Here is a 14,970-nt window from a genome sequence, read left to right on the forward strand (position 1 = left end):
TGAATTTCTTAAAGACCTATTATGCCCCTTTTACAGTCTTGATGTTGTTGTTAGGCTCTACTAGAAAAGGTTTTCCTGCTTGAATGTTGATTATTTTCCTCATATTCCCCATTGTTGCGGCTCCTCTCTTCCCAGTCTGTCAGTAACACTCTGTTTACTTCCTGTCTCTATGAAGCCCCTCCTTCTGAAAAGCACACTGTGCTCTGATTGGTCGGCTGGAGCAGTGTGTTGTGATTGGTCGAGCGCTTTAAGTGTGTTTGGGAAATGTTTCAACACACTACTAACTAACTCAACCAGGCCCCGCCCCTTTATTCTGCGAATGAATTATTATAATGAGGAATATTGCGATGTGTTCGTTCCCGGAAGAAACTCAAGACTACAATGAGTTCAGAAACACTGACACTGATATAGAGAAGAACGTTTTCATGCTCAAACAGCAACATTATACACTAAAGAAAGATAAAGATAGCAGAATAGGTCCTCTTAAACGCATTATTCTCTGAGTTTCATGAATAATATTTGGATGAAATGGCATAGCTTGTGTGTGTGTACCTGTAGGGCATGTATGGGTATTGAACAGCGTCCCCATGCGTTCAGATGGCAGAGCGAGTCGACCGTACCAGCGGTGCCAAAAACCATCAGCCGGTTCAACAGTTCCTCCTGCGTCACACAGAACAGAACCACCGACAGACCCGACGCTAAAACACACACACACACACACATCATTCAGTAACATGATATACACTCAATGTAACATGGCAATACAGTCAGTGTACCATGGTACCATCACAGTATTTTTTGTAAGCACACAATCAAATCTTATTTATATACCAGCTGACATTAACCTAATCGTAAGCAAAAAATAAAAAATAAAATACATTTATATTTTGCATAAAGAAAATCAAGCCATATTAGTAATTTCCATGAATACTCTCAGATGGTTTTTATTTTATTTTGTATCACAATACAAAAGTATGTCATACATATTTAAAAGGCAGTACAAATAATATTACAATACTTAAAAAATGGTTAAATAAATAAATGCATAAATAAATGAATGAATAAATGCTAAAAAAATACAAATATTAAATAATTATTTAAATAAATTCTTGAATGAACAAAAATGCTTTAATGGATAAATAAATGCCTTAATAAATATTTACATAAATGCTGATGTTTAAACAAACGCCTAAATAAATTAATGGATTCTTAAATACATAAATGTTTAAATGTTTAATACTGTAAATTTTAAATAAAGGCTTAAATAAAAAAATGCTTAAATAAATGTTTAAACAAATGCTTAAATTAAAAAGCTTGAATAAATGCTAAAAAAATTATGAAAGATTTATAATGGATAAATAAATGCTTAAATAAATATTTGCATAAATGCTTATGTTTAAATAAATGCTTATGTAAATCAATAAATGAGATGGAGGTTTGGGTTCAATAACTAGTTCTTCCAGTGTTTCATCATCGGACTCGCGCTCGCATTGGTAAAATCGACGACATCGTTCATTACTGTGTTTAGTTTACAGTGTCCGAAGCCTCAGAACAGCTGACGATGTTATGGCAATGAGCGTTTTTGTTTTCGACGCGCTGTACGCGGTAAACCAATCACAACAGACTGAGCTGTCTGGCCAATCAGAGCAGAGTAGCTCGCGGAAAGGAGGGATTTAGAGAGATTGATTCATCTGACGAGTCGTTTGAGAATCATTGATGTGCAAATGTATATTATGAGAAAATTAAACAGTTTTTTGACCTTTGATGCATGTCAACCTGTTGTAGGAGACTCCACAACAACATTAGGAAACTTTAAAATAGAAACAGGTAATATTTTGACATGTGGCATAAGGTCAGAGGTCAGATCAACAGATTAAGTGTCTCACCCTTCAGTAACAGACACAGGTGTTCGTCGTCAGATCTCCGGACGGGTACGGCAGGAGCGTCTGACCGCTGGTACGTGACGCTTTGACCCTCCAGATCCCAGTAGGCCAGAACCGTGTTCGCGTTCGCAGGAGAAACGAACGTAACCAGCGCGGAGAACTCAGACACGTTCAGGCCCGTCGGCGTGGCTCTCTCCGGCACGGTGAAACACGTCACAGCGCCCCCTGGCTTCACGGAGGACTGGGAGAGTTTGGCAGTGGCGGCCGCCCGTCGGCACTCGATGTGTGTGAAGTCTCTGAACCAGGGGAACCTGCGACCCGGGCGAACCGGGCCTTTACATCGACTATACAGCAACGACAGACGCGACTCCCACGACCTGAACACATTTAAACGGCCCGGGAAATGAAGTGTTAGATAGTGTTGCATTATGGAGATGCATTATGTTGCATTATAAAGTACGAAGTCAGATTTATATGTGACCCTGGACCACAAAACCAGTCTCGAGTCGCACGGGTATATGTGTGGCAATAGCCAATTGTATGGGTCAAAATGATCGATTTTTCTTTTATACCAAAAATCATTAGGATATTAAGTAAAGATCATGTTCCATGAAGATATTTTATACATTTCCTACTGTAAATATATAAAACACTTATTTTTGTGAGTGAATGCAGCACAATCTCGAACATAAATGGACAAATTTAAAGGCAATTTTCAAAAGATGACCCTTGTGACTGGTTTTGTGGTCCAGGGTCACACAACAGTACCTGTCTGTTTGAAAGGGTTTATCCAGTATGGTCAGGTTGTGGGCGGAGCTTGCGATGCTGTCCTGATCCCATGATTCACTGGGCACGAGAGACGGTGGATTAGGGGCAGCGCGACAACACAAGTGATCTGGATACATCCTGAAATACACACAAAAACAATAGGAAATAGATCTGGAAATTGCAGTTTACTACACGTTATTTAATCGCAATGTTATATATATATATATAGATGCTTCATTTTAATTATACTTTATTTATATAATATATATAGTATTTATATAGGTAAACAAATATATGAAAAACACAACGGATTTTTCAACGGAAAACAATAACGGATTATAAAGCGTTTAAGGACACAAAAGTGGATACAGGCGATTGAGACCGAGCGCAACATGTCGTATTACTCTGAGAACTAACGTACGCCACTGAGGGGAACGTTATCGGTGACAGGAGAGTGAACCTTACAGAAATATAATATATAAAACTGACATTTGGATATTTGACTTACCAGTGACTACTCCACACGTAGGTGGACAAAGTACACAACTTCCTTACTTGAGTGAAAGTACAGATACTACTGGTCAAATATTACTCCGTTACAAGTAAAAGTTGTAAAGACCGATTTTTACTGAAGTAAAAGTACAGAAGTGCTTGTTTTTAAAAGCACTTAAAGGGATAGTTCACTTTGAAATTAATTTTTGATATGTTTTAGCTTACCTCAAGGGCATCCAAGATGTAGGTGTCTTTGTTTCCGCAGTAGTTTCAATTTTGATATTTTTAGGTCAAACCGTTCTTGTCTGTCAGTCATATAATGCATCTCTAGATGTCGCTTGGCTACGGTTTCGTTCCAATGAACTGCAGTAGCCAAGGCGACATCTATGTATATATCTATACCCGCCCGCGCCGTCAGATCATTTGGACGTGTGCTGTGTTCAAGAGATAACAACGATATAAATACTGTTCGTTTTCTCACACAAACCGCTCGTTTCGTGTCTTAGGCCATCAATGTGTACTTATGATGGGGAATTGTTTTAATTTGGACTCTGTGCTTGTGTTTTGAGCCAGTGACCATCGACCTGCATTATATGACTGACAGACAAGAACGGTTTGACCTAAAAATATCAAAATTGAAACTACTGCGGAAACAAAGACACCTACATCTTGGATGCCCTTGAGGTAAGCTAAAACATACCAAAATTTTATTTCAAAGTGAACTATCCCTTTAAGTATCAAAAGTAAATGTCAATGCATTGTTTTATTATTGTTGCATTGTTGTGTGTAATACTTACAGTAGCTTATGCCTCTGAATCTATGCCTGCCTTCCCTCATATCAATATCACATGTATTTCTAGAACACAGTTCCAGTGGGATTGAATGTGAGATTGAATAAATCACTCAATAACGTCCACAATGGTTTCGGACACCCAGTGGCAGTGCCCTATTTAAAGTTTTTTTGGGCTTTTAGTATGAATATGTTAGCCTTACTGTTATCTATAAGCTAGTGTGCTACAAAACAATGACAAAATTCATATTTAGAAGATCAAACCCAACGTTGAAAATGAAAATCAGGTTGATGTCAGAATCCAACGCCGGATTGACGTTATAACATTGGACAGACGTTCCAACCAAAACGCAACGCCTGACTGACGTTACTACTTTCTACTCCTTGACACAAATGTAGTGGAGTAAAAAGTACGATATTTGTCTTTAAAATGTAGTGAAGTTAAAGTAAAAAGTTTCCAGAGAAAATAATACTCAAGTACAGATACTCAAAAAGTGTACTTCAGTACAGTACTCAAGTAAATGTACTTTGTTCCTGTCCACCTCTGCGTAGTGCATACTGAGTGTCAGGATCACACTATTTACCCATTCGCTCCAGCCTGTCTCCACTTATGTGTCCTTAAACGCTATTTTTTGTGTTCGACAGTTTATAAAAACGTATTTCTGGGTTGTTTAGCTAGTTTGCTGTACACCCCGTCACAGAGCAGCTTTCAGACGTTGCTCTGTTTTTTGTTATAAGTCATAAATGACGAGGAGGCAGCTTCACACAATACAAGCTCAATGGAGACGGTTGGATTGTCCAATATTGTCCAATATGGACTGTATAATATTAATAATAGCAGAATTGAATATGCACCGGAAGTAGTGGTTGAGGTCGAGGGCGAGGGCCTGGTTCTGCCGGGTCACGGTCACCGCTGTACTGAGATCATGTGAGATCTGGATCAGACAGAAGGAGACGGATGGAGAAACGTCTGCTGAACCGCAGTATAACAGGAAGTCCACCGTCGCCAGGAGCTTCCCATCAGTGCTGTCGAACACGTCTGACACACAGCGTCAAGGAGAACACAGCTCAAGCTCAAAACTCAAGTATACACATTTCAAAAGAGACATTAATTCAATAATTACTAAATAAATAAATAAAAAGTATTTACATTATGGTAGTATTTTTAAAACCACTGAGAATAAATTTAAAAAAAAAGTTTTTGAGCAAATAATTGCATTTTTTTAATATAATGAAATCTTTGAATTGTAATTTGTAATTTTGTAATAAAAAATTAGTTGTGTAATAATAAACACAAACAGAAATGACATAAGAGACATATATACATACAAAAACATAAAAAAAAGTAATTACTCCAAACTTTTGACCAGTAGTGTGTGTAAAAGTTTGAAATACTTAAGAGATTTTAAAAAAATATTATATTACATTAATTATTTAATATAATTTAAAAGTTTGGAATACTTAAGATTTTTTTTAAATATGATATTATTTTAAATTGTTTAATATAATGAAAAATTTATATATATATATAAAGTTTTTTATACATTATATTATATATTCACTTTTCACTTCAAAATCAAAAAGGAAAAAAAATATAAACAAATATTTTGAATTTGGTGTTTCACAAGCCTTGTTTAATTATCTTCTAGACTGATTCATGTATGTACAATTACAATAATATAATTTTATAAATGTAATAATAATAATAATAATAATAATATCTAAGTATATAGTAGAGATGCACCGCTATGAAAATTTTGGCCGACACCGATAACTCTTTATATCTGAAAGCCGATAACCGATATATTGGCCGATAAATCTAAATCCAAATTTTTATATAATTTTTGAGAGCCTGATTACAAAAACAAAAGTCTCACCACGTCTCAAACACACAATTATAACGTTTTCATTATAATTTTATGTAGCCGATTTGATAGACTTGTGCTGTGCATGTCGCACTGAACTGTGTTTTTTGTACAATTACAATAAAAATATGTTCTATAAATATGTCCATAAATAAACCTCAACCATCTCAAAGGTGAACTGCAGCATGTCTGGTTCAGAGAAGGCCTGTCATGTCTCTGACTGAAGGATACACGCGAGTCCAGTGCTGAGAAGGAGGAACAGCGTTCCCCGACAGAGCCGCTGATCCACACAGGATAAACCCGTCGGGATCGGTGTGTCGAGGTGGCAGGAGGAGTGTGTGTCGAGGCTCGAGGTCTCGCCGGTCCAGCGCAGCGTCAGCAGGACAGAAGTGTTGACCAGCAGAACACACAGACCATCAGTGAAGCTCAGTGGAGAGAGAGAGAGCAGCTCACACACATCTGAGGAGGACAGTGGGCGATCACACACATCATGCACAGCAGGGTTTAAAGGGGTGGTGTCATGCCCCTTTTTACAAGATGTAAACTAAGTCTTTGTATTATTCCCCCAGAGTGTGTGTGTGAAGTTTTAGCTCAAAATACCCCACAGATATTTTTATAGCATTTAAAAATGGTCACTTTTTGAGGGAGAGCAAAAACGCGTTGTTTTGTGTGTGTCCCTTTAAATGCAAATGAGCTGCTGCTCCCGGCACAGAAGGCAGAGCTTTAAGAACGTGTGTGTGTGTGTGTGTGTCAGAGCCCGTCCACGGAGAGCCTGGCCACTCCCTATTCAGTCCTATTTTACAGAATTTTGGTTGTAGTTCCACCAGAGCTCCACTGGGGGCGATCGCCCATGAGTGCAGAATGAATGGGAGTCTATGGGGCTAGACGGCTAAATTTGTCTCTTTCACCCGATTGCCGTTGAGAAATCTCAGATTTGATTGTAGGTTTTGCAAGTTCAACATGGGTTATAGGTCGAAAGTTGAATGAACGAGTACTTATGTCCTTTCGATTTCTTACAGGTTGAGTTGTTGTTGCCCATAACACGCTAGCATTCTGCTAATGAACGCTGATTGGTCAGTGAAGGACTGATTACGACCAGAGATACCGCTTGATGGCATCGTGTGTGTGTGTGTGTGTGTATTTTCGGTGTGGTCTTTTAAAACAACAAAACTAGAACTCTTCTAGCACGTGTATTTCCGTGTCAGCTGTGTTGTGTGTTTACCTGTGTCAGCTGTGTTGTGTGTTTGCCTGTGTCAGCTGTGTTGTGTGTTTACCTGTGTCAGCTGTGTGTGTTTACCTGTGTCAGCTGTGTTGTGTGTTTACCTGTGTCAGCTGTGTTGTGTGTTTACCTGTGTCAGCTGTGTTGTGTGTTTACCTGTGTCAGCTGTGTGTGTTTACCTGTGTCAGCTGTGTTGTCGATGCCTCGAGAGAAAAGAAAGTGCAGAGCGCGAAAGCACCAAAGTGACTGAAGGATTACCGTAAAGCAGTATCTCTGGTTGTACGATGTGTATGACGTCATTGATGACATTTTAAAAGACTTTTTAAAGCAAATAAGTGACTCTAAAAAAATCTAACACCCAGCAATGTGTAATTTCTTTGCATCTCCTTTCGAATACAACATTCAAATTACTAGACAAAAACTTATATCCTGAGAAAAGTGGATTTTGAGGGATATAGCGCCATAGACCTCCATTCATTCTGCACTCGTCCTGTGAGCGCCCTCATGTGGAGCCAGAGTGGAACTGCACTCGTCCTGTGAGCGCCCTCATGTGGAGCCAGAGTGGAACTGCAACCAGTTCAGAAGCCGGAAGTTTACAGAGAGTGACACTTCTCCCCTTATTAGACATTCTCTGGTGTGTGTGTTTGTGTGTTTTAGCAGCTCCAATTACCTCTTCTCAACATGTGCTCCGTCTCAATTCGCCTACTATTCGCCCTAAAAGTATGTACTCTTTTTGTGAAGAAAAAGTAGATACTTTTGAGTGTGTATCAGAAGAGTAGGCAAGCTTTGGGACACACATCACATCATACAATTCGTTAGCCTCATAGCATAATAGCCTAAGTCATTTTTTGGCCAAATTGTGATATCTGCCTAACTTTACTGTCCTACCACTGCTGCAAAACTTGTCTTGTTTTCCAAAAACATTGAAATATGACTTAGGCAATTATGCTATGAGGCTAACGAATTGTGTTTAACGGTCGCTCTCTGTCATCCTGTCACTGTAAACTGACCTGTCAATCATCTTTTCACAGTTAAAATCATTAAAAAACAATTAAAAAAATCATTTCCAACCATAACGGAGAGAAAAGCAGAAGCACGTTGATCTGCAGTCGCGGGTCTTCCATGCGGAGACTCTCCTCATATTAATGCATTATTAATGATGCATTTAAAAGTTAATGGCCAAACGGATCTTTATAAAAGTCCACATTATTATTGCAGATGAAATATAACATGGAGAACATAAAATAAGTATTTTTTCTATCAGGTTAGTCATTCAAAGCTTTATCTGAACCTCTCACCGTCGGTCGCGCATATCCGCCGTGTTTTGTAGTTTTTAACGCTTTTCACCTCGTGTTTGTAGTTCCTCCTCCAAATCGCAATGGATTGTGGGTAATAAATGTTTCTATTCACTCACGACAGTAAAATAGGGCATTCTAAGTAAATCTACTGCAGGATTTCCTCTCTCAATAAGTAGAAAATGTGTTTAACACCCAGTCATGGTTAAAAAAAAAAAAAAGTAATATACTGTGAAACCGGTATAATTTAAAAAAATACCGTGATAAATACAGTACCAGTCAAAAGTTTGGAAACACTACTATTTTTAATGCTTTTGAAAGAAGTCTCTTATGCTCATCAAGCCTGCAGTTAAAAAAAAAAAAAAAAAAAAAAAAAACGTAATATTATGAAATATTATTACAATTTAAAATAATGGTTCTTTTTTTAATATACTTTAAAATGTAATTTATTTTTGTGATGCAAAGCTTAATTGTCATCAGCAAGTACTCCAGTCTTTGGTGTCTTATGATCCTTCAGAAATCATTCTAATATGCTGATTTATGATCAATGTTGGAAACAGTTGTGCTGCTTAATATTTTTTTTATAACCTGAGATACTTTTTTCAGGATTATTTGATGAATAAAAAGTTAAAAAGAACTGTATTTATTTAGAATAGAAATCTTTTGTAACAATATACACCAGGGCTCCAGACTGCGACCAAATGGTCGCATTTTGCGACCAAAATTTGAGAGTGTGCGACTAAATTTTACATCCAGTCGCACATGTGCGACCAGTAAATTTCATCTCGTTCATAGTGGGCGACAACCGACGTCGCGTCTGCGATGCTTTGTTTACGACATCACGACAAGAAGACTAGCATGTTTAATTTTTTAACGGTCCTCCATGAAGGGTTCCGAGTGAATGAGTGTGTGTGTGCGCGCGAGTGAATGAGTGTGTGTGTGTGTGTGTGTGTGTGTGCGCCCGCGCGCGAGTGAGTGAGTGAGCGAGCGAGCGAGCGAGAGAGAGAGAGTGAGAGAGTGTGTGCGCGAGAGAGTGAGTGAGTGTGTGCGTGCGTGCGTGCGTTAGTCTATGTGCGTGTATGTGAGTGAGTGCGTGTGTACATGTGCGAGTGAATATGTGTGTGAGACGGCTCGAGATTGTAAAGCAATGTGTAGTCTGACAATGTTTCTTGTCCAGGACATGACAAGATTTTTAGGAGTCGAAATCGTGTAATCTGATACATTGACTATAGTAACAGACAAAAAAATTGCGTCTTCTGAACCAGGCATAACTATAACTATGGTATACTGTGGTTATGAAAGTAGCCTACACATCTTTTTACAGCACTTCAAAACTATATCCTATTAAAATGTTTTTTTTTTTTAATGTGTCGACCAAAACATTTTTGTTCATCCTTTAAAGATTGTCTCTATTTATAAAACTGAAAGTTTCAAGAAGTAGGAAAACTCACACTTATTTTTTTTTAAAAGAAGACTAAATTACCATTGTAAACAGCTGCTGAGGGTGCTTATTGGCTATTTTCACTCCCTAATATCTATTTTGTCACTCATTTTGCTTTTGAAATAATATTAAGACATTATGAAGGATAATAATTAATTTTAACTTTATCTATACACCTCAAATTTATCTCAGTGCTTTGTCATCCCACAGTGCTACCAAATACTTTCTGTAGAACTTAGAGCCGCGGCCCTCAGATGTTAGTCTGGAGCCCTGTGATCTTAAAATAAAATTGCACCATAATTTCTGTACGCTTAATCTATTTATTATCAAAGCATTTGTCTGTAATAGTTATTTAGGGGGAAAATGTGAAGGTGTGCCCCTAAATTTTCTGCTTGCGCTCCTAAAATTTTAAGTCAGGGGCTACAGCGCTCCTAATAAAAAAAGTTAGTCTGGAGCCCTGTACACTACCGTTCAAAAGTTTGGGAACAATAACTTTTTTTTTTAAAGAAATTAGTACTTTAATTCAACAAGGATGCGTTAAATTGATAAAAGGTGATGGTAACGATTTATATTGTTAGAAATGTTTCTATTTTGAATAAATGCTGTTTTTATGAATAAATGCTGTTAACGTTTTACTCATCAATGAATCCTGAAAAAAGTATTCCAAAAAAATATATTAAACAGCACAACTGTTTCCATCATTGATAATAACTGAGTATCAAATCATCATATTAGAATGATTTCTGAAGGATCATAAGACACCAAAGACTGGAGTACTTGCTGATGAAAATTCAGCTTTGCATCACAAAAATAAATTACATTTTAAAATATATTAAAAAAGAGAACCATTATTTTAAATTGTAATAATATTTCATAATATTACTGTTTTTTTTTTTTTAACTGCAGGCTTGATGAGCATAAGAGACTTCTTTCAAAAACATTAAAAATAGTAATGTTTCCAAACTTTTGACTGGTACTGTATTTATGGTCACACCGCCCAGCACTAATGTGAAGGTGTGTGTGTGTGTGTATTCTCTCACCGGGGTGTTTGTCCTGAACGCAGCGCAGCAGCGAGTCAGAAGGCGTCACACACACGAGCTGCACCTGATCCTGAGGGTCCAGCTCATACAGCCTCAGATCCCACTGAGAGTCCAGCAGGAGCAGCTTCGGCTTCACATCACGACCACCGGGATCTGACAGATCTTCCCACAGGAAACTCAACGGCACAAACAAACACTCGTTATCATAATAAATATTATTGTTCTTAATATTATGTAAATATAGAAACTGTATAAACACTATATTTATTAAATAGTTATAAATAGTATATATTATCATAAATAAATGTAATTATACTGCACACATTAATTGTATTATTATTAAGTAATAATAATACATAATGATAATAATAATAATAATAAGATAAATCATATTTTTTTATAAATGTTACAAACTTATAATGAATATACATTTATTAATATTGTTATTGTTAGTATTGTTGTTAATTTGCGTGTTTGTGTGTGTGTATATGTATATATGAGTGTGTATATATGTGTGTGTGAGTAAACATAACTGTGTTTATGTGTGTGTATATATTTGTGTGTGTGTATATATATGTGTGTGTGTGTGTGTGTGTGTGCGTGCGTGCGTGCGTATATATATGTGTGTGCGTGTGTGTGTCAGTGTGTATATTGATGTATATATATATATATATGTGTGTGTGTGTGTGTGTGTGTGTGCATGTGTGTGTAACAATTAAATAAAATATAGTTATATTTTGATATACTTCATAGTAGTTTACATGATTTAACAACAACAGAAGTTTAAAATATGACCTATACACAGCTGCAATTAACTGCAATGTTACATATACCAAATGCATAACTATTACATGTATTATATGAGTATTTTCAGTGAAAGACTCACTCAGTGCAGGAGTGTTGTAGTGTGTGCGAGGATCTGATGCTCTCAGAGATGTTCCTCACGGTCACTTCACCTCCAGCATTCAGACAACACAACACTGACGGGCCTTTACTGAGCCTGACCCTCACTGTGTCCTCAACACCTGCACACACACCTGAGTCCTCAACACCTGCACACACACCAGTGTCCGGCAGCAGGTCCACCTCCAGCGCCTCTGTCCTGCTCAACACCTGCAGCATCTCGAACCGCTGTCAGTCACTCAGGAACAACACACACCCTTCATCAGGAAACACAAACCAAGAGACAACCGAGATGGAAAAACAAAGTCCTCAAAAAACGAACTAAAGCGTTCGTTCTGAAGTCAAAACACCAGCCTCCATGATGCAAACAAACCCCAGCTGATCATCACATGCTCGTCACGTGAACAGCAGGAAAACCAGTCAAACACAGCACCCATTTCCTCTACGTAGTTTCTTTTGCAAATAATATTTAATTGTGACATGAAAAGTCAAAATATGTCATACTAGTTGTATTTATGAGATGAAAAGTCGAAGTTATGACATATTAAATCGGAATTATGACATATAAAGTTAAAATATGACATACTGATTCATATTTATGAGATGAAAAGTCTAAGTTATGACATATTAAATCGGAATTATGGCATAGAAAGTTAAAATATGACATACTGATTCATATTTATGAGATGAAAAGCCGAAATTATGACGTACTAAATCGAAATAATGAATATTTTTATATAATATTAATAATAATAATTTTAACAACGTTAATGAGCGACTACATTAAATAATTATTTGTGTTGCCACTTGCTCAAATAGCAAAAGAAAAACTCCACAATAGTGTTTTCACAATTTTAAAAAAGAAGGGGAAAAATAGAGATTGATATCGGCAGTCGGAAGAGAGAAAGAAAGATGTCACTCCCAGAAACACCCTCACAGCAGCGTTAACTAGTTTCTTGTAATTTGATGCAAAGGTGATATAATACAAGGTATAGTGTTATAAATGTACATACATAAAATAATAAAAATAATAAAAAAATAACTTTGAAGGATTTACGATGTTGATGACCGTTAAAACGCGTCATCACGAACGGTTCTCTGCTCGGCTGTTGATCGCTCTGGTCTGACTATGTGAACGCGGAAGAGCAGAATCGCGTGACCGTTGAAGCAATGGCGATGGACCGGACCGGACCATGGAGCTCGTGTTCGGACTACTGAACCGAGTCAGGATCGTCACGGGACTTTCTGACTTGACGAATGACAATAGAAGCAATAAGATGGAGGAAAAAGCGCTGGAGGTGTATGGTGAGTAACGATGACCTTAACAAAGATGTACTGCGGCGTTTCAGGGTAACTTACAGCGATGGTGTCAGTTGGAAATAAATACCATGGTAACTTACATTTTACAGATAACGTGAACCATGGGACGGAATCATTACCGTATTCATATAACAAATACCTGTTACTTCAAAGAATACCATGATATATTACTATGGTAACTTACATATCCATACAATACCATGGTACAGTGATGGTGTCAGGTGTAAATTCCATGATATTGTATTTGTATACAATGGTAAACATTACCATAATCATATACCATTATATTTTCCTGGCTGGTACTTTAAAGAATGCCATCGTATTACCAAAGTACATATCCACAACAACAAAACAAGGTATTACCATGGTACAGTACCAAAGTTTTGAGTTTTTGAATTGGGTATATTGATGGAAACCAAGGTAAATGTTAGATATCTTCACAGATATTTTCCTTGTTTTTGAGTGATTCTCTCTGTTTTCACAGACGTGATCCGGACGATCCGTGATCCGGAGAAGCCCAACACTCTGGAGGAGCTGGACGTCGTGACGGAGAAGTGTGTGTGTGTGCAGGAGCTCGGAGACGAGGAATACCTCATCATCATTAAGTTCTCTCCCACTGTCCCACACTGCTCTCTGGCCACGCTGATAGGTGTGTGTGTGTACGTGTGTGTGTACATGTTTTTCTATCCCGGGGGGGAATTAACCCTGAATGCACACACACTCATGGAGACTCATGTCACTGTGGACCTAAACTGAGGAAACAAGATTATATTTTGAAAATGTAAAAATGCAGAAAGTTTTGTGTGATGGGTAGGTTTAGGGGTAGGGTTAGTGTGTGTGTGTGTGTGTGTGTGTGTGTGTGTGTGTGTGTGTGTGTGTGTGTGAGATGGGCAGGTTTAGGGGTCGGGTGAGTGTGTGTGTGTGTGTGAGATGGGTAGGGTTAGGGGTCGGGTTAGTGTGAGTGTGTGTGAGAGATGGGTAGGGTTAGTGTAAGGGGACAGAATATACAGTTTGTACAGTATAAAAAACATTACATCTATGGAGAGTTCCCACAAAGATAGTGAGTGTGTGAGAGAGAGAGTGAGAGAGTGTGAGAGTGAGAGTGTGTGAGAGAGAGAGAGAGAGAGAGAGAGAGAGTCTGAGAGAGAGAGAGTGTGAGTGTATGTATGAGTGTGAGAAATGATAAGACCAAACAGTCATGTGACCTCAAACGTTCATCACTGCACCTCACAGATAGCAGACAATGCAGGAAACACACACCGTATCTTTTGTTGACAACGACACAATCACACTGTACAGCAACAAAGAACAAGCACAAAACTACACAAGATTAAAGACACGAGACGACAGACTGCATTCAGTACAGGGTCTGATCAGTGTAATCTCCCAGATTATATATATATATTAATCTACACAGAGCTGATATTTGCTTTCCCACTAAAAATGAACAGGATTCAGTGCGTTCTGGTGTTTGATGCTGCAGAAAACACGGTTGTGAAGCTCCAACGATCAGAGTAATGAGTGTCAAGTGCAGCTCGACTGTCTGAATGTTAACAGAGTTTCATATAGTGAACCTTACGAATACATAATTGCACTTATTAATCATTTCAATCCACTGCAGGCGATAGTGGGTGAATCATGTTTCACTTCAAAATCAAGAGACATATAAAAATTATTTTTAGTAATAAAAATTCACAACACAGTGTTTTATCCTGCATAAATTAAAGGAAGGATGACAAATACTACCTTTAATTAAAATAATAAATAAATAAAATTATTATTAATAATAATGTTAACTTAAATAAGCTATAATACATGAATAAAAAAATAAATATATATATATATATATTAGTTCTAATGGCATCCAAAATAAAAGTTTGTGTATATATGTGTGTACTGTGTATAATTATTTTGTATATATAAAACACATCTTAAATATATACATGCATATGTG

General features: G+C 37.4%; 2 protein-coding genes across 2 annotated transcripts in view; one reads left to right on the forward strand and one right to left on the reverse strand.

Annotated features, from left to right (window-relative positions):
• The window catches only part of spg11 (SPG11 vesicle trafficking associated, spatacsin), a 48,508-nt gene extending 36,403 nt beyond the window's left edge, over positions 1-12,105 (reverse strand). The window contains exons 1-7 of the mRNA XM_084397236.1: positions 11,680-12,105; positions 10,794-10,969; positions 6,030-6,257; positions 4,789-4,972; positions 2,652-2,789; positions 1,887-2,260; positions 553-698 (exon numbers count right to left, since the gene is read on the reverse strand). Of these exons, the coding sequence (XP_084253362.1) occupies positions 553-698; positions 1,887-2,260; positions 2,652-2,789; positions 4,789-4,972; positions 6,030-6,257; positions 10,794-10,969; positions 11,680-11,915 (1,482 nt within the window). The 5' untranslated portion in view covers positions 11,916-12,105. The remainder of the gene's footprint in view (positions 1-552; positions 699-1,886; positions 2,261-2,651; positions 2,790-4,788; positions 4,973-6,029; positions 6,258-10,793; positions 10,970-11,679) is intronic.
• A 707-nt stretch (positions 12,106-12,812) lies between these two features.
• The window catches only part of ciao2a (cytosolic iron-sulfur assembly component 2A), a 6,324-nt gene continuing 4,166 nt past the window's right edge, over positions 12,813-14,970 (forward strand). Inside the window, exons 1-2 of the mRNA XM_084396407.1 lie at positions 12,813-13,001; positions 13,501-13,665. Coding sequence (XP_084252533.1) covers positions 12,890-13,001; positions 13,501-13,665 — 277 coding nt within the window. The 5' untranslated portion in view covers positions 12,813-12,889. The remainder of the gene's footprint in view (positions 13,002-13,500; positions 13,666-14,970) is intronic.

This window comes from Rutilus rutilus, assembly GCF_951802725.1.
Source record: "Rutilus rutilus genome assembly, chromosome: 23".
In the NCBI taxonomy this organism is placed as follows: domain Eukaryota; kingdom Metazoa; phylum Chordata; class Actinopteri; order Cypriniformes; family Leuciscidae; genus Rutilus; species Rutilus rutilus.